The 20,001-nt window shown below is 45.9% G+C and overlaps 1 protein-coding gene across 1 annotated transcript in view; it reads left to right on the top strand.

The window, feature by feature from the left end:
• SCARF2 (scavenger receptor class F member 2) overlaps positions 1-20,001 on the top strand; it is a 76,819-nt gene that overhangs the window by 41,872 nt on the left and 14,946 nt on the right. Inside the window, exons 7-9 of the mRNA XM_070950782.1 lie at positions 11,209-11,312; positions 12,071-12,188; positions 13,275-13,393. Of these exons, the coding sequence (XP_070806883.1) occupies positions 11,209-11,312; positions 12,071-12,188; positions 13,275-13,393 (341 nt within the window). The remainder of the gene's footprint in view (positions 1-11,208; positions 11,313-12,070; positions 12,189-13,274; positions 13,394-20,001) is intronic.

The raw sequence follows: 20,001 nt of genomic DNA, 5'->3' as shown, positions 1-20,001 counted from the left end.
CTAATACAGGTAGTCTGTGACTTACAACCACAATTGAGCCAGTGGTGAAATGTAAAATTTGTTACTACCGGTTCTGTGGGCGTGGCTTGGTGGTGGTGGTGGTGGGGGGTAATGTGACTGGGTGGGCGTGGCCAACTTTTATTTTTTTTTACTTTTAAAAGCCTCTGACGATCCCAGCTGAGCCGCGCGATCATCAGAGGCTTTTTTTTTACTTTTAAAAGCATTTTTTCTACAATCTCTTCAGCCAAAAAAAATGCTTTTAAAAGTAAAACAAAAAAAAGGCTCTGATGATCGTGTGGCTCAGCTGGGCAGGGATTTTTGCTACCGGTTTTCCGAACCACCGCCCACTACCGTTACTGGATTGGGTGATCCAGTCCGAACCGGGAGCATTTCACCCCTGAATTGAGCCCAAAATTTATGTTGCTAAGTAAGATATATATATATATCCCATTTTATGAGTTTTCTTGCCACATTTGTTACGTGAATCACTGCAGTTGTGAAATTAGTCACACGGTTGTTAAGCGAATCTGCCTTTCCCATGGAGTTTGCTTGTCCGAAGGTCGCAAAAGGAGATCATGTGATCCTGGGACTCTGCAACCGTCATAAATATGAATCAGTTGCCAAGCGTCCGAATTTTGATCACATGATCGTGGGGGGTGCTGCAATGGTCATAAGTGTGAAAACTGGTCATAAGTCACTTTTTTTCAGTTCCGTTGTAACTTTGAATGGTCGCTAAGTGAACTGTTGTAAGTCGAGGACTACCTGTATAGAACCAGTGGAAGCAGGCTGACTGGGAGATTCTGGGAGTTGAAGTCCTCACATTTTTAAGACGTGGAGGTTGAGAAACACTGGTTGAGAGATTAGCCAGACCAGTTAAATAAGCTGGTCTCCAGTTTACTTAAAGCAGGAAAGGGTCACCAAGATACCATTTTACATACTTTATAAAAGTCTGAGATGAATACTCCTATATGATAATGTTGGAAGAAATATCGATCTTTTTCCTCCTACCCACTTGTTGTGGTCCGCCAGCAGCCTGCAGAGCTGGCAGAGGAGTCGGACAGTGAGGAGGCTGGGGAGGAACATGGGCCAGTCCTGGAGTCTGGGAAAGGCTCAGACAAGGCCTCTGAATCAGAGGCAGAGATGGGGCCAGGGCCATCTGGGAGTTATGAGCGGACTCCGATGCCTCCAGAGTCGGACATCAGAGAGGCAGAGGAACAGAAGGAACCTGTTCCTAGTGCGCCCATGTGCAGAACTGCCAGAAGGCAAGAACAGTTAAAACAAAAGGGACGACTCGGGAGTAAGGCCTGGAGATGATTGGTCCCTCCCATAAGGCTTAAAAGAGGAGCAAAGGCACATGGGCCCTTTGCAGGAAAGCAACGTTGTTAATTCTGTTCCCAGTCGGCATCTCTGTTTGATTCTGGACTCCGTATGGCTTTGCCAAATAGGTCTTTGGCAAAGTGTCAAGGGAGATAAAGGTTGGTGATTCTCCCGAAGGACTTTTTGCAACTAATTGGGACTCAGCTGTGAATGAACGTAATTCACAGCTGTTGCAATAAAAGAGGTTTTTGGGACTACTCGTGTGTTTTAATGACTCAGGAAGCCTAGATCACACCACCACTCTCAAAGAAGAGTAGCCCCTATGGCTGAACTAAGAAGCACAAGATCTTCGTTTCCTGCCTTCCACAGTTCTTTAGCTTTAGCAGAAAAAAGACATCCTGGCTGTGTTTAGTCATGGCATGCTTATTCAAGACAAAGCTTGTATTTATTGTCCTGTTTTTTCCCCCCAACAAATTCTTGCTGTGTTTTCGGCAAAGAAAGCTGACTTCTCCCTCCGAGTGAAGGGGGGGAGAATCTTTCTACCCACCGTTTCTTTTCTATTATATATGTAAATCAGAATTCTTGCAAGTTTAGGATTCTCTTTGTGTTTTTTCCCAACATCTGCTTTCCCAACCTGGGGCACTCATCAATGTGTTGGGATTAAAATTCACATCATTCCCAGATGGACTGCAGGATGCTCATCGGCTCCAGCCAATTTGTACTAACCTTCTCTAAAGCCTTGTTTCTCAACTTTGGCAACTTTAAGTTGGATGGGCTTCAACTCCCAGAATTCCCCAGCCAGAATTGCTGGCTGGGCAATTCTGGGAGTTGAAGTCCACCCAACTTTAACAGATTTAACAGATTAACAGAGTTGAAAAGGACCTTGGAGGTCATCTAGTCCAAACCCCCCACACCCAAGCAGGAGACCCTACACCATTTTTGACAGATGGCAGTCCAGTCTCTTCTTGAAAGCTTCCAGTGATGAAGCTCCCACAACTTCCGAAGGCAACTTCTGTTCCATCGGTTGATTGTTCTCACTGTCAGGAAATTTCTCCTTATTTCTAGGTTGAATCTCTCCTGGATCAGTTTCCATCCATTATTTCTTGCTTGACCTTCAGGTGCTTTAGAGAATAGCTTGACCCCCCCTCCTCTCTGTGGCAGCCCCTCAAATACTGGACCACTGCTTTAATGTCTCCCCTGGTCCTTCTCTTCACTAGACTAACCAGGCCCAGTTCCTGCAACCTTAAATTGCCAAGTTTGAGAAACACAATTCTGAAGAAAAGTCATTGTGCAAGTATGAAGAACCACATCTGCACAATGAAATCACAATCTCAAGGGTTGTTAGTAAGGGGCCCCAGGATCTATGAAGAAGACAGAAGCAGCTTCTGAATTTAGTTCAGAGACGGATCCCGGCATCCCCGAAACCTCTTTATAGTTGTTGAAGCCATCGTGGGCTACAATAGCTGAAAATTGTCGGTTCCTGTGGTTGCAAGAATGATAGAATTGGTATCTCTGCTCCCTATAAAACTAACAGCAAAACAGTCCTTGATATTGTTGCCAGATTGGAGGATATGAAAGTTATCCTTTCATTGGCCCTTGGACATCATTAATCATCTGTAATCAACCCCCCAAAGCTGGAATATTTTCCAAATATGTCTCGTCCTTTCTCCCTCCCTCCCTCCCTCCTTCCTTCCTGCTTTTTCTTTCATCCCTTCTTCCTTTTTTTCGGTCTCCTTCCTTCCTCTTGCACAGCTTCTGCTGGGCTCCAGGCACATCCAGAGAGACATCTGGATTTTCTTCCTTGGGAACTCAGGTGTTGTGGCACATGTCCCCCCTACATTGCTCCGGTCAAAGGATGAAAGGACTTTGACGCAGATGGAAGGGAAGCCCTGGGACACGCTAAAAATAGGTTTGGTGGGGAATTTCTCCGTTTGGCTTCTGGTGGACGAGTGTGCTCGTCCCAGTTGGGAGGGTTTGCCTGGATTTGTTTGTGCCGTCAGAAAAGTTGTAGGTTGGCTTAGGTGTCTCAGATCCGATCCGATCAGATTAACAGAGTTGGAAGGGACCTTGTAGGTCATCTAGTCCAACCCCCCGCACAAGCAGGAGATCCTATACCAAGTGATGGTTAATCTTTTCGGCACCCAAGTGCCAAAACTGGAGTGCACGTGCATCAGAGCACTGCAACCCAGAAGAGAGCAGTTGGCTCTCTTGCACATGCGCGAGATGGAACCTGGAAGAGCAGCTGGCAATGAATGGCATGTGTGCCCACAGAGAGGGCTCTGCATGCCACCTCTGACACTCATGCCATAGGTATGCCATCACGGCCCTACACCATTTCTGACAGATGGCAGTCCAGTCTCTCCTTGAAAGTTTCCAGTGCTGAAGCTCCCACAATTTCTGAAGGCAACTTCTGTTCCATGGGTTGATTGTTCTCACTGTCAGAAAATTCCTCCTTATTTCTAAGTTAGATTAGATTAACAGAGTTGGAAGGGACCTTGTAGGTCATCTAGTCCAACCCACTGCCCAAGCAGGAGACCGTGCACCGGTTCTAACTGATGGCAGTCCAGTCTTTTCTTTGAAGCCTCCAGTGATGAAGCTCCCACAACTTTTGAAGGCAACTTCTGTTCCATCGGTTTCCATCCATTATTCCTTGTCTGGCCTTCAGGTGCTTTGGAGAATAGCCTGACCCCCTTCCTCCTCTCTGTGGCAGCCCCTTCAATATTGGACCACTGCTATCATGTCTCAATCATGACAACTTTAAGATACTGTAGGTGGATTTCAACTCCCAGAATTCTCCAGCCAGTGATCTTCAAGTTGCCAAGGCTGAGACATGCTGGTGTAGGATTCTAGGCTATCCATCATCCATCACAATGAACATTGAGGGGAGGGGGGGTAAAGAGTGCTTCAGCCCTCCCAAGGGGATTCGCATATAGCCCATCACGGGTTGGCAGTGTGAATCTGCTTGGTGCCAGGGAGCCTACACCACCCCGTGAGCAGGTCTGCAGGACACGGCATCCAAATACTTTCTTTGAGAAAAAAAGCACAAAGTGGCTGAAACCTCACAAGATTGCTGAGCCTTTAAGAACTCGTTGTTCTTGCCTGAAACCATCAACCTGCAAAAATATTGAAATGCAAAATTCTGCAGCACTGCAAGCTCTCAAAAAGAGCCTTCAAATTGAAAACAGCAGGGCAGGCAGGAAATGCGTTCCTTTGTGAGCCGGCCAGCTTGCAGCTGCTGTGAAGAGCCAGGAAGCCTCTGGGCCAAAGCAGCACATAGCCCTGAGGAGGGCAGGACCCGAGCCAAGGAAAAAGCTCCGGAGGTCCAAGAGGCATCAGCATTCCTGGGAGAATCGGATGGCCCAAGGGCGGCCTTTGCAGGCCAAGCCTCTTCCCGTTGCTGCTCTGTGAAGGTGAGCCCCCTGCAGCCAGGCTCCTTTCTTCAGGGTTAGCTCACTCGGCTGGTGGGAGTCTGAACGGGTTTCCAGAAGGATTGCAGACCACAGGAACCGTTTGCACCACTCAGGTGACCCTGAGGACACAGATAAACCTCCAAGTGCTTCAATGACCCTCTAAGGCAGTGGTTCTCAACCTGTGGGTTGCGACCCCTTTGGGGGTCAAACGACCCTTTCACAGGGGTCGCCTAAGACCATCGGAAAACACATATTTTCAACGGTCTTAGGAATAATTTTATGGTTGGGGGTCACCACAACATGAGGAACTATATTAAAGGGTCGCAGCATTAGGAAGGTTGAGAACCACTGCTCTAAGGTAAAGGTAAAGGTTTCCCTCGCATATATGTGCTAGTCGTTCCAGGCTCTAGGGGGCGATGCTCATCTCCGTTTCAAAGCCGAAGAGCCAGCGCTGTCCGAAGACGTCTCCGTAGTCATGTGGCTGACATGACTCAAAGCCAAAGGCGCACAGAACGCTGTTCCCTTCCCACCAAAGGTGGTCCCGATTTTTCTACTTGCATTTTTTTATGTGCTTTCGAACTTCTAGGTTGGCAGAAGCTGGGACAAGGAACGGGAGCTCACCCCGTTATGCAGCACCAGGGATTCGAACCCCTGAACTACCGACCTTTCAATCGACAAGCTCAGGGCCTTAGCCACTGAGCCACCGCGTCCCTAATGACCCTCTAAAAGGATGCAAATGACCAGCTGTCTGCAAGGACTATAAATCCTTCCTTTCCCCATCATCCAGTCAGAGCGGAAGAAGCTTCTAGGATGAGAAGCGAAACGTCTTCAAAGAAAAACAAGAAAGTCCAGTTGCCTCCTGAAAAAGCCCCTTTGGGACAACCATGACCTGGATGACTGAGAATCTCTACAGAGTTTTATTTATTTATTTATAAATTATAAATAGATAGATAGATAGATAGATAGATAGATAGATAGATAGATAGATAGATAGATAGATAGATGGATGGATGGATGGATGGATGGATGGATGGATGGATGGATGGATGGATGGATGGGTGGGTGGGTGGGTGGGTGGGTGGGTGGGTGGGTGGATGGATGGATGGATGGATGGATGGATGGATGGATGGATGGATGCAAATGACCAGCTGTCTGCAAGGAATATAAATTCTTTATAAATATAAATCCTTCCTTTCCCCATCATCCAGTCAGAGCTGAAGAAGCTTCTTGGATGAGAAGCGAAACATCTTCAAAAGAAAAGTCCAGTTGCCTCCTGAAAAAGCATCTTTTGGACGGCTGATGAAAATCCTGTCAGAATCTCAAGAGTTAATGATGGATTGCTAAGCATAAAGCTGCTTAAACCCATCCCTGGGCTAGTGAGTGGCAGGAACAGGTCGTCCTCGTACTTACAACCACAATTTCCATTTCTAAGCAAGAGGGCTGTCCGTGAGTCACTCTCTGGTTTATGACCTTTTTTGCCACTGTTGTTAAGCGAATCACATATTTGTTAAGCAAATCCAACTTTGCCCTCCCCCACCCTTGATTTTGCTCATTGGAAACTGGCTGGGAAGGTTGCAAATGATGATGGGACATGGAGACCGTGTTAAATACTTGCCAGTTGCCAGGGGCCCACATTTGGATCGTGTGATTGTGGAGATGCTGTGACGGTCGTAAGTGTGAAGGATTAGTCATAAGCCATTTTTTTTTCAGTGCTGCTGTAACTTCGAACAATCGTTAAACGAATGGTTGTAAGTCGAGGACCACCTGTATCTCAGTTCAGAAGCCAGGCTAAGCCACAGAACTCGCTCATAAGAGCGCCCACACTTGGACTGCTAGTTGGTGAGAGGTGGCTAGCTGTTAGGCCTGCCCCAGCTCTTCTCCTTAGGAAAGAAAGACCCTCGACTCCATTGGGCTGAAGCAATAGGTTCTTTTACTAAGGATAGATGGTTGCAGCAAAAAGAAAGGTTAGATCTGAGGTTCCCACGCAAAGCATTACAATTTTTTCCTCTTCTCCCTGGCCCTTCCCCCCTTGACCAGTCCGTCTCCATCCAATAGTCGTACCGCATAGGCATTTTGGGAACATCTCGGATGTTTGCTACCACTTTTGCATTCTTTTCCTGGGCTCTGCGACCCTGAAGACTGTAACGGGCTGATTGTCACATCTCTGGCTTCCAACAAATCTCTCTCTTTCCCTCCCTCTCTCCCTCCCTCTCCCTCTCTCCCTCCCTCCCTATTCCTCTCTCTCCCTCCCTCTCCCCTCCTCTCCCCCCTCCCTCTCCCTCTCTCCCCCTCCCTCTCCCCCCTCTTCCCCTCTTCCTCTCTCTTCCTCTCTCTCCCTCCTTCCCTCTTTCTCTCCCCCTCTCTCTCTCCCTCTCCCTCCCTCCCTCCCCCTCCCTCTCTCTCTCCCCCATCTCTCTCCCTCTTCCTCTGTCTCCCTCCCTCACTCTCTCTCTCTCTCTGGCAGATCTGACATTAGCAGAGTTCATAAATTGGGCACATCTGCCCTAGTGGAGAAGGGAACTGTAAGCAAAGCTGGTCCAAGGGGCAGCTCTTATTAGGTCAGAGAAGCACCATCTTCCTGTGCTCAAAAGCCATTTGGGTTTTTTTGGGTTTTTTTTTAAAACTGCCCATTTGGGAGGAAAAATGTATGCTGTAAATCTTTAAGGAACTCCCATTCTTCACTTTAAAGAACCCAAATGGGGAAAATCATCGCACTTTTAAGAATGGCTATGAAGTCGGAGAATTACTTATTTTGGGCTCTTGAAAGCTAAGCTAAGCCACAGGGCTTGGCCATAGGAGAGGATTTAAAGGACATTTAAAATTGAATGGGGTATTTTTAGCTTTGCAGGCTACTCACTTGGCTCCTTCCGCTTCTCCAAACCTTCCAGGGTTGCCCAAAGGTTTCTCCCCCCCCCCCGGGGTGGGTGGGCTCTGGGGAAGTTAGATAACTCCAGGGAGGTTGGGCTGCATCCTGCATTTGGTTGACCCACTGGACTTAAGGCAAACCACAGAGGAAGTGTTTGCACAGAGGAAGTGCAACACACAATTTGGAGGGAGACTTAAATAGCCATTAAAAAGAGCTCAGGGCCAGGGATGTCCGAGAAAAGGGTCATAAAAATCAAGATGGAGGCCCCCGACTATGACTGAAGCCCCCTCCCCTTTTCAACATACATGAGAAATGGTGCTGTTGCAGCTGCCAGATGGATTTTTTTTTTTTGGCAGTCACATCCCAAGGACGCCTCTTGCTCAGGGCTTGGCATGGAGCCAACCAATTTTGTGGTTGGGGGCTGCCTCATTTTTTCCAACCTCTGAGGACCCCAAGGGGGAGGCCGTGGTGGTACAGCAAAGGCACTGAACGGGCAGGCCCCAAATGTTGGTTCTCCTTTGTTTTTTGGGGAGGTACTGTACAATAAGCCTTTTGGGGTCTCACACATCTAGTCCGGTGCTTATTTAAAATAAATTGTGAAAACTTGTACCAGCAAATTTTAGCAGTGCAGTCTTTATTTGTTCAAAAAATGTATCTAACTACTCTGGGTGGTTTGCGACCCATAAAACAGCATAAAAGCAATGGTATAAAAACCCACAACAATAACGATAAAGAAATCCTGAGATTGACATTCCCTCTAAGGCAAAACAGATGTGCAAGATACGGGTGCCTTGTATGCACCAGCTGGATTGGCCACAATAAAGAGGACATAATCCACTTTACAGCTGCCAACATTGATTTAATCTCACTGTCGAGTAAATCTGGGCAGCTAAGAGAATGAGAAGTTACATGTTCTTTCCTATGAAAAATACAATTACACTATACAACTAACCTAATTGTTTACATAATTAAAAAGTAATTCAGCTGGGAATACCTGAATATATCTACAGTGTTTCTCAACCTTGGAAGCTTGAAGATGGGTGGACTTCAACTCCCAGAATCCCCCAGCCAGCGCTGCTGGCTGGGGGATTCTGGGAGTTGAAGTCCACCCATCTTCAAGCTTCCAAGGTTGAGAAACGCTGCCCTAGAAGTTGTGGGTGCTCCTTCACTGGAAGTGTTCAAGAAGAGGCTGGAGAGCCATTTATCCGGAATGGTAGAGGGTCTCATGCTGTTGTAGCCTGTCGGCCACCGGCCCCTCCAGCAGCTGAATCAGAGGAGGAGGAGGAGGCGTGGGAGTCAGGGCCAGCATCAAGGCAACCTGAGAGCTCCGAGGGGGAAGAGGGAATGGAGCTGGCAGAGAGAGAGAGAGAGAGAGAGACAGAGGCGGAGCCTGGTGTCAGGTGTGCTTCCTTCAAAGTCCAGGAAAGAATGACCAAACTCCATGTTTTATAGAGAAAGGTACTTTTACTAGAAATGAAGTGAACGCAACCACAGCTAAGCTGAAATTAAAGCAATAGGCGCGAAAAGTGCATATAGAAAGCATCCCCTCCCACTGTCCATCGTAAATCATGCAATCCAAAGGTCTCCCAGGGTCAGGTGGAAGCACGTCTGGCAGCGTCATCAATCAGGAATGCCACGACGGTTGACCCGATAGCCCCTTCAAGGATTCAGTTTCGTTTCTTCCGAAGCCATGCCCCTCCTCCAGCACGCTTCCCCCCCAAGCTCCCTAGCTCTCCCCCATCCCGGTTCCTATGGCAGCCAAAGCAGCAAAAGCGGAGGCTGACACCTGGGCTGTCTGTCAGCCCTCAGATGGAGAGTCAACAGCCCCCAGGTTTGGAGGTGGCTGATGAGGAAGAGGAGGAGCTGGGTCCAGTGCCTGATGAGCAGAAGGCAGAGGAGAGGAGAGCAGTGGAAATCTATGGGCCGGTCCTTGGAAAGGAAAAGCCACCGCAACTAGCGAAGCCCCACCCTAGCTGTGGGGATAAAAGGCGGGGGACGGAGATGAATAGATGGGGCAGACAACTATTCATCTCCCAGCCGGACAGCCTGCGGTGAGAGAGAAACTTTTTGTCAGGGCTGCTGGCGCTTCTAATAAAGGAATCTTTGAGTTCACTTCAGAGGGTTGGTTGTGTTTGGGGAGCTGGGTCACAACACCTGCGTGAGCAGTGGGTTGGACTAGAGACCTCCATGGTTTCTTCCAGCCTAGGATTCTATGTTCTTTTTCCTCCTTTGGCCTCTACTCAGTCCCTCTTTCGGCATCCCCCTCTCTTCTCCTCCCTGCTTAGAGCATAGCCACAGTGACAGGAGGCCGAGCCTGGTGTACGGGCCATGAAGCCATGTGCCCAAGAGGGAGCTTTGCTCAGGAGGGTGCGACACTCGGGCCGAAGCTAGGTACAGATGAACAGAGTTGGAAGGGACCTTGTAGGTCATCTAGTCCACCCCGCCCTACCCAGCAGGCCCTACACCATTTTTGACAGAGGACAGTCCAGTCTCCTCTTGAAAGCTTCCAGTGATGAAGCTCCCACAACTGCCTTCAGAAGGTGGATGGTGGATGGAGAGGGCTTTCTTAGTTTAGTTTATTTGATTTGTAGTTTAGTTTAGTTTCTCCTGCCTTTGCCCGCTGACTGTGGTTACCTTTCATAGGAGCAGGTCAAGCAGGGAGCTGAATTCAAGCTTTCTGGCCAGGACATGCCTCCATCTCCTGATCCAGGTCCCTAGTCACTTTGGGGTAGCAGGAAGCAGCCCTCCAAGCTGACTCCCATGGGGTTCAGGGACAGGATCCGTCAATGGTGTGTTGGGACTTTGGGTTTCACAAATTGTAAGGCTGGTAGATTGAAAAGGGGGCAGAGTAGTATAGGATTCAGTGCAGGGGTGAAATCCAGCAGGTTCTGACAGGTTCTGGAGAACCAGTAGCGGAAATTTTGAGTAGTTTGGAGAACCAGCAAATACCACCTCTGGCTGGCCCCAGAGTAGAGTGGGAATGGAGATTTTGCAATATCCTTCCCCCAGGAGCAGGGAGGGAATTGGGATTTTCCAGTATCCTTCCCCTGCCACGCCCACCGAACCAGTAGTAAAAAAATTTGGATTTCACCACTGATTCAGTGTGTAATGGAAACCCATGGAGTTGTGGGAAAAATTTCATTTGAAATCCCAAAGGTGGTTTTTTTTTTTCAAGAGGCAACTGAACTTCCTTGGTTTTTCTTTGAAGACGTTTCGCTTCTCATCCAAGAAGCTTCTTCAGCTCTTCTCCTCATTCTCTCGGATGGGAAGCGAAACGTCTTTAAAGAAAAACCAAGAAAGTCTCTTGAAAAAGCACCTTTGGGACAACCATGACCTGGATGACTGAGAATCTCCATAGATGATTCTTTTGAAGCAGCAGAGAAACTATTTCTATTTAGGCATCCATCAAGATGCCTACAAGTTGTGCTGTAGCTCCTGGGCACCAGGCTAGAGTCCCTGCCATGGGTCACGCAAATATTAAATGTGGCCTTATCCCACTGCGCTTTCCAGGAGGGCTTCTCGGAGTAATTTAAATGGGATTTAAATTGTGGCGAGCTCCAGGTCTGCTTTTGGAAGAAGGGACTCAACCTCTTTTGCCCACTCTTCTTTCCCCAGCTGCAACCTGACCTGCCCAACTGGCCATTACGGGGCAAACTGTGCCGAGCTGTGCAACTGCCACGAGGACTCCTGCAACCCCTTCACCGGCATGTGCCACATGGGTAAGTGAGTGCCTGGCCAACCTTCCCCCAAACCTTCTTGCCCCAGTTGGGTGGGGGAGGTGCAAGGTGTGGCCCCCAAGGTTCACAAGGCAGCCACAACAGCCTCCTTGTCAGGTTTCGAGGTCGTCTCAAATAAATTGCATTTCAAACAAAGTCTTTGAAGGAAAACTCCTATTTATTAAGCACGACATTCTAAAATCCGACTCCATCGAAGCCAACACTGACTTCCAGACCCAAAACCCTCCCTTTCCGTTCCCCACTCCCCTGCACTCATCGGCCAACTTCCAAGTCATTCTACCCCTAATCTACCGCTCCAGCTCAAAGGAATTTCCCCCCTCCCATCCCATCTCCTAGGGGATATTATCTCCAGGAAAAATAAGTAGGTGAAAAGTCAAACGTCCCTTTCCAGACGCCTCCGCTTCTCCTTCTTATGTCAGCACTAGAGTAAATGCAGCTTGAAGTGCTGACACTCCTCACATTGTCGCAGCCGCCAACTTGCCTTGTTTCAACAAACTCTGCAACAACCTTTCCCGGGTCCCACCTTGCAAGGGCAGCTGGTTTAACAGTAACAGAGTTGAAGGGACCTTGTAGGTCATCTAGTCCAACCCCCTGCTCAAGCAGGAGACCTGTACTAGGGATTTGAACCGCCGAACTGCCGACCTTTCTGATCAACAAGCTCAGTTTCTTAGCCACTGAGCCACCCAGTCAGGCTTGTGGCTTCCTCGGCCCACTGACTCTGGCCAACCTCTTTTTCCCAGAGGCCAATCAGCGGATGGGAGTCATTGGTGCCGGAGTCCTCCTGATCTTCCTGCTCTGCCTTCTCCTCTCGCTGTTGTCCTGCTGTTGCATTTGCCGCAAGAAGGATCAGGCCCGGGAGTGAGTACCCACCGGGGGTGGGTGGGTGCCATGGGGGTGAGTGGGAGGAGGGAAGCTGCAGAGAACCGGTCTTCCAGAAAAGAGCCCTGGCTGAAAGGGATGCCAAGACGGGAGAGGAAGGACGGGCCGGGAGGCACTTCCATCTGGCCAGCTTCCTTTTTAGCTGCCCAATTTCCTGAGGACAATTACTGGTAATCCTTGATTTTTGACCACAATGGAGCCCAAAATTTATGTTGCTAAGCGAGACAAGTGAGTTTTGCCTCATTTTACGACCTTTCTTGCCACGGTTGTTAAGTGAATCACTGCAGTGGTTAACTTAGTAACACCGTTGTAAAGTGCATGGACCTTCTTGTGAGAAGGTTGCAAAAGGGGAGCACAGGATCCTGGAACACTGCAACCGTCATAAATGTGAGTCGGTTGCCATGTGCCTGAATTTCGATTACATGAACCTGGGGATGCAGCAATGGTCATAAGTGTGAAAAATGGTCATAACTCACTTTTTCAATGATATCCGAACTTCGAATGGCCACCATTTGTCCAGAAGGTTTGGACTTCAACACCCAGAAATCCCCTTGCTGGCTGGGGAATTCTGGGTATTGAAGTCCAATCGTCTTAAAGTGGCCAAGGTTGGAAAATCCTGCCTTATTCCATCCATAGCATAGATGCCACTTTCCCCTGCATTTGGATTACAGCCCTCCCCCTTCCCCATCACCTTGCACAGGTAGGATAAGTGAGATGCAGGGAAGTCTAAGACAGAAGGAGCAAATTATAAAGATGCAATGCAATATGACCCCCACTGTCATATTGGGAGTTGTGGTGGCGCAGTGGTGAGAATGAGTATTGCAGGCTAATTCTGCCAACTGCCAGCAGTTTGATCCTGATTGGCTCAAGGTTGACTCAGCCTTCCATCCTCCCGAGGTGGGTAAAATGAGGACCCAGATTGTTGGGGGCAAGTGGCTGACTCTGTAAAACCGCTTAGAGAGGGCTGGAAAGCACTGTGAAGCGGCATATAAGTCTAAGGGCTATTGCTATCCATGCGGCAACTTTTGACCGTGGTCTCACCTGGTTATCCGGCTTCCTTCACAGCATACGCCAGGACTTGGCTCGTAAAAAATCTTCACGGCGCCTTTGCGGACAGTTCAGCCAAATCAGCTTGAAGCTGCCCCGGATCCCCCTTCGCCGTCAGAAGTTGCCAAAAGTTGTAGGTAAGGATCCACTCCCCTCCACGGTCTTGGTCATGGCTCCCTCCGGCTAATGGACCTGAAACTGGGAGTTGGGGGCTGATGCCAGGAGAAAGGCTTTGGCCACACAGTCATCACTGCCAGACTGATGTTTGTGACCCATCCCTCTGGATGTCCCTGGCAGGGAGAAAAGCACCAAACTGAACAATTGCATGCCCTTACAGCAGCATCTCTCATCCTTGGCAACTTTTAAGACGGGTGGACTTCAACTCCCAGAATTCCCCTGGGGAATGCCGGCAGTGGAATTCTGGGAGTTGAAGTCCACCTGTCTTAAAGTTGCCAAGGTTGAGAATCACTGCCTTGTGGAGAGGTAAACTCTGCCCCCCGAAGTGTGAGATCCCAGCTTGTTTTGGTCACTTGCTTTGATAGGAGTTTCTCGTAGCAGTCCGGCAGCCTTTGTCATTCATCTTCACAACATACAGGATGAAGAAATATTTGTTCAGTGATGGGGAGCTGAGCTGCTCATTTAATGGGGCTGTCAGGGTTCTGACGGATGCCCTAATTAAATCATGAGCCTCAAGCCAAGCTTCAAAAGAAATTCAGTTATTGATTAGGAGCTTCATGTCGGCACGTTCCAAGTGAAGCCAACTCTGACCCCACATAATTTACAACCCAGACTTCCCCCCCCCCAGGGTGTGTCATCAGTCACATTCGCCAACAGACCAATTTCGCAGGATGTAGAGATCACTCCCCTCCGACCGCTGTGGGTAACTCTGGGAGACAGCCTTGAGAGAGATATGTCTGGAATGTGCTTTTGTTTTTGGCTGCCATGCTGCTTCGCCGTTTTCCCATCCCCCTTGCCTATGGCAACTCGAGAGCAAGCCAGGGATGCTTTGCGAGTTGACAGGAGCAGGGACAGGCCGCGGGCACCAAGCACCCCAGTCAACTGGCTAGATTCTCAGGTGACGAGAGTCTCTTGCATGGGAGACTGGAGCCTCTTGCGCTACTGGAGACTATTGGCTTTTATGGTCCTCAAGGAGGAAAGGAGATGACGCTCTCAGCTGTGAGGAGAATTTTAGAACTTATAACAGAATAACAGAGTTGGAAGGGACCTTTGGAGGTCCTCTAGTCCAACCCCGTGCTCAGGCAGGAAACCCTATACCATGTCAAATAAATAGCTGTCCAATCTCTTCTTAAAAACCTCTAGTGTTGGAGCATTCACAACTTCTGGAGGCATGTTGTTCCACTGATTAGTAGTTCTAATTAATTATGTGGACAAATTCTGGAGAAGCTGAAGAAGCTTCTTGGATGAGAAGCGAAACATCTTCAAAAGAAAAAAAAATAAGAAAGTCCAGTTGCCTCCTGAAAAAGCACCTTTGGGACAACCATGACCTGGATGACTGAGAATCTCTACAGACTTTTAGCTATGCAGTTTGGGATGGACACCTTTTCAATGGTGTGGGAATAAGAATGGATTTCCAGAGGAAAAATTGCAGACTACATGAACCATTTGCACCACTCAGGTGACCCTGAGGACACAGGCAAACCTCCAAGTGGCCTCAACGACCCTCTCAAAGGATGCAAAGGACCAGCTGTCTGCAAGGAATATAAATCCTTCCATTCCCTACCATCCAAGTCAGAGGTGAAGAAACTTCTTGGATGAGAAGCGAAATGTCTTCAAAGAAAAACCAGAAAGTCCAGTTGCCTCCTGAAAAAGCACCTTTGGGAGATTCTGGAGAAATCATACATAGAACATAAAATAATAGGGTTGGAAAGGACTTTGGGGTTCAGTCGATAAGTCGTGCGCAGCTCCCAGGAAGCCATGGAAACAGCATGTCAGCCCCCTCTGTGCTCCACTGTCTCCCTGAGTCCGCCCAATTGTGTCGATAACACTGTCAGAAAGGATCTCAGAGGTCTTCTAATGTTCTTGCTTCCGGCTCAAGCAAGATACATCATTCTGGAGAAATGGCTGTCGAAACTCTTCTTCACAGCTCCTCCAGTGATGGAGAGCCCACCACTTCTGGAGGGGAACCATGCCACTGATGGATTGTTCTTACTGCCAGGAAATTTCTCCTTAGCAGGAGTTGGAGGAAATGTTGCCCTGTCCTGCCTGGGTTCGTGTTCCTTTTCAGCTGAAAGATAATAGGGAGAAAATTATTGGCATCCAGATGATCATGGAAAAAAATCTGTTTGGCCACAGAACATCATAGTTAACAGGTGGCCCCTGAACCCCTGGTTCTAGAAATAAGAATAGAATAGAATAGAATAGAATAGAATAGAATAGAATAGAATAGAATAGAATAGAATAGAATAGAATAGAATAGAATAGAATAGAATAGAATAGAATAGAATAGAATAGAAAATACGGAATGGAATGGAATGGAATGGAATGGAGTAGAGTAGAGTAGAGTAGAGTAGAGTAGAGTAGAGTAGAGTAGAGTAGAGTAGAGTAGAGTAGAGTAGAATAGAATAGAAATATGGAGTAGAGTAGAGTAGAGTAGGAATCAGAAATGGAATGCAATGCAATGGAATGCAATGGAATAGAAATTAGAACTGGAATAGAATAGAATAGAATGGAATGCAATGCAATGGAATGGAATGGAATGGAATAGAATAGAATAGAATAGAATAGAATAGAATAGAATAGAATAGAATAGAATAGAATAGAATAGAATAGAATAGAATAGAATAGAATAGAAATTAGGATGGAATGGAATGGAATGGAATGGAATAGAATAGAATAGAATAGAATAGAATAGAATAGAATAGAATAGAATAGAATAGAATAGAATAGAAATTAGGATGGAATGGAATGGAATGGAATGGAATGGAATAGAATAGAATAGAATAGAATAGAATAGAATAGAATAGAATAGAATAGAATAGAATAGAATAGAATAGAATAGAATAGAAATTAGAACTGGAATTTGTCTTTGGTGCATATGCTCTCAGTTTACATTAAAAAAATACATTCATCAAGAATCATAAGATACAAGGCTTTAAAAAAACCTTCCTTTTAAGCTAACATTTGAAAATCAACAAAGCAGCAGCAGGTTATTCAGCCAGTCAAAATCTTTATGATCAAGGGACATAATTTTAATCAGGTCCATCTGTCTGAAACTGCCTCCTTGATTTTTGGCGGCCCCTTTTTCAGTTTTGATTCCCCCCCCCCCCGCCAAGCACCAATGACTGATTTTGGACTTTACATTGTGCCTCCAAACTATTTAAGGTTTATCTGGTGCTTCCAGTGAACAGCCTGGCTTTATTTCAGCTATTGAAATATTTGTTATTCTTGGGCTTCAAGGTTTTTTTCCAGCGCATTCGCAGGCAACGGTGGGACTGTTCGGCTTTGGCTTTCTCTGTATCTGTAATAGAACAAAGACTTTCACAGTTTGTGTGTCGCAACAGGGAGAACCATGGCCTTGAATCTTTAGAAGAATAGAATGGAATAGAAATAGAAAATAGAATAGAATAGAAATTAGAACTGGACTGGACTGGACTGGACTGGACTGGACTGGACTGGAATGGAATGGAATGGAATGGAATGGAATGGAATAGAAATAGAGAATAGAATAGAATAGAATAGAATAGAATAGAATAGAATAGAATAGAATAGAATAGAATAGAATAGAATAGAATAGAATAGAATAGAATAGAATAGAATAGAATAGAGAATGGGAGTAGAGTAGAGTAGAGTAGAGTAGAGTAGAGTAGAGTGGAGTAGGAAAGAAATGGACTGGAGTAGAATGGAATAGAATAGAACAGAACAGAATAGGGAATGGGAATAGAGTAGAGTAGAGTAGGAATCAGGAATGGAATGGAATGGAATGGAATGGAATGGAATGGAATGGAATGGAATGGAATAGAATAGAATAGAATAGAATAGAATAGAATAGAATAGAATAGAAAAAATAGAATAGAATAGAATAGGGAATGAGAGTAAAGTAGAGTAGAGTAGAATAGAATAGGAATCAGAAATCAAATGGAATGAATGGAATGGAATGGAATGGAATGGAATAGAATAGAATGGAATGGAATGGAATGGAATGGAATGGAATGGAAATAGAGAATAGAATAGAATAGAATAGAATAGAATAGAATAGAATAGAATAGAATAGAATAGAATAGAATAGAATAGAATAGAATAGAGAATGGGAGTAGAGTAGAGTAGAGTAGAGTAGAGTAGAGTAGAGTAGAGTAGGAAAGAAATGGACTGGAGTAGAATGGAATAGAATAGAACAGAACAGAATAGGGAATGGGAGTAGAGTAGAGTAGAGTAGGAATCAGGAATGGAATGGAATGGAATGGAATGGAATGGAATGGAATGGAATGGAATGGAATGGAATAGAACAGAACAGAACAGAACAGAACAGAACAGAACAGAACAGAATAGAATAGAATAGGGAATGAGAGTAAAGTAGAGTAGAGTAGAATAGGAATCAGAAATCAAATGGAGTGAATGGAATGGAATGGAACGGAATGAACGGAACAGAACAGAACAGAACAGAACAGAACAGAACAGCAGAGTTGGAAGGGACCTTGTAGGTCTTCTAGTCCAACTCCCACCCAAGCAGGAGGCCTTCCACCATTTCTGACAGATGGCCATCCAGTCTCTTCTTGAAAGCCTCCAGCGATGAAGCTCCCACAACTTCCGAAGGCAACTTCTGTTCCATCGGTTGATTGTTCTCACGGTCAGAAAATTTCTCCTTATCCTTTTCTCCCTATCTGGAAATAGCTAATCCAAGGGATAAAATCCCCAGAGCTAAAGCTATTTATTAGAAAGAAGATAACAGCTTTATCAATGGAAATGCAGCAGACACCCTGGTGTCAAGTGAGAAGCCTATACGAGTAGTCCTCGACTTACGACCAGAATTGAGACCAAAATTTCTGTTGCTAAGTGAGACGTTTGCGAAGTGAGTTTTGCCCCATTTTATGACCTTTCTTTCATAGTTGTTAAGGGAGTCACTGCAGTTAAGTTAGTAACACAGTTGTCAGGTGAATCCATCAGGAAGTTTCTCCTTAATTCCAGGTTTTTTCTCTCCGTGATTATAGTTTCCATCCATTGACCCACATACACCCTCCTCTTTATGGCAGCCCTTAATATAATTAATGTATTATTAATATACTTTTAACGATTAATATAGTTAATCACTTTAGTCCATATGTATCATGATAACATACATTGCAGTACAAAGTCTATATTTCCTTGCCTCTTATTCTCCTGGAATTTAGCATTTAGTTGGGAAGCAGATTCCTTGTATTTTATTTTTCACTTTTATTTTCACAAAATCGAGCAAATAACCATTTTATCTCTTTTTGCTTCCTGGCTATTTTGATTTATTTCATCTTTAAGGGCAGCGTCTCTTTCAGTCTGAGTTGTCCAGGAAGTCTCTTTATCGAATCCAACCCATTAAATCTAGGGGGTTTTTTTTGTTTTTGTTTTCACTGCTATGGAATAACTGTTAAGAGATTGGCCTGATAATTTTGTTTTCTTTAGTTTAAGTTTCTTTAGTTTTAAGAAACTTGGGTTCTGAACAATAGTCAATGCCAGTTCTTTTTGTTTTATCATTTTTCTTTTTCTTTTGCTGACTAAACAGAGCTTTTCCATCTTCGCCCGCAAAGCAGATTGTCAATTCGATGTTTTTGTTTTCCATCCAATGATGTCTGTGTTTCTTTTAAGTTGCTGGCAGTGTTTGCTCAATGAAACACTGGATTTTCTTAGCAGAACACGATTGATCAGTCTTCTGCTTCATTCCCTGAACCACGTCAAATAGTCCTATCATTTCAGATGCTGTTTTACTTCCCACTTTTAGCATTCTGCAGGAAGTTCTCGATTTAAGACCACAATGGAGGCCAACATTTCTGTTGTTAAGTGAGACATTTGCTAAGTGAGGTTGCCCCATTTTACGACTTTTCTTGCCACGGATGTTAACTCACTGCAGTTGAGAACTTAGTAACTTGGTGGTTTACTAGTGAATCTGGTTTCCTTATTGCCTGCTTGTCAGGTTATCACGTTGCAACGGTCATACGTATGAAGCAGTTTCCGAACATCTGAATTTTGATCACATGATCTTGGGGAGGCTGCAAAGGTCCTAACTGTGAAAAACGGTCATAAGTCACATTTTTCAGCGCCGTTGTAACTTTTAAGGTCACTAAATGAACTGTTGTAAGTTAAGGACTACCTGTGTTTGTCCATCATCAATAGGACTGTTATTTGGTGCTATCTTGACAAGTTGCTGTAAAGCATCCTAGAAGCGCCCAATTCCTGCACCTGCAGCTGGAGCACCGAGTTGGAACACCTGCTCTGGGTGACTTACCTTGGAACAGAATTGAGATCTTTCTATCGTTTTTGAGTTGCAGCTGACACCAACCTCGACCCTTTGGGTTATAAAGATGGCTGTTCTTTCTTTCCTATCATTTTTTCTTGGTCCACAATAGAAGATCTAAAGAAAAGAAGAATTAGGGGTGACGTGATAGCAGTATTCCAGTATTTGAGGGGCTGCCACAAAGATGGGGGTCAAATTATTCTACAAAGCACCAGAAGGCAAGAGAAGAAACAATGGATGGAAACTAATCAAAGAGAGAAGCAACCTGAAATTAAGGAGAAACTTCCTAACAGTGAGGACAATTAA

This window comes from Pituophis catenifer, unplaced genomic scaffold (genome assembly GCF_029215685.1).
Source record: "Pituophis catenifer annectens isolate HBS135680 unplaced genomic scaffold, rPitCat1.0.hap2 SCAF_10, whole genome shotgun sequence".
In the NCBI taxonomy this organism is placed as follows: domain Eukaryota; kingdom Metazoa; phylum Chordata; class Lepidosauria; order Squamata; family Colubridae; genus Pituophis; species Pituophis catenifer.
The sequence above is the reverse complement of the archived record's forward strand: the minus strand, read 5'-3'. Positions and strand labels throughout refer to the sequence as shown.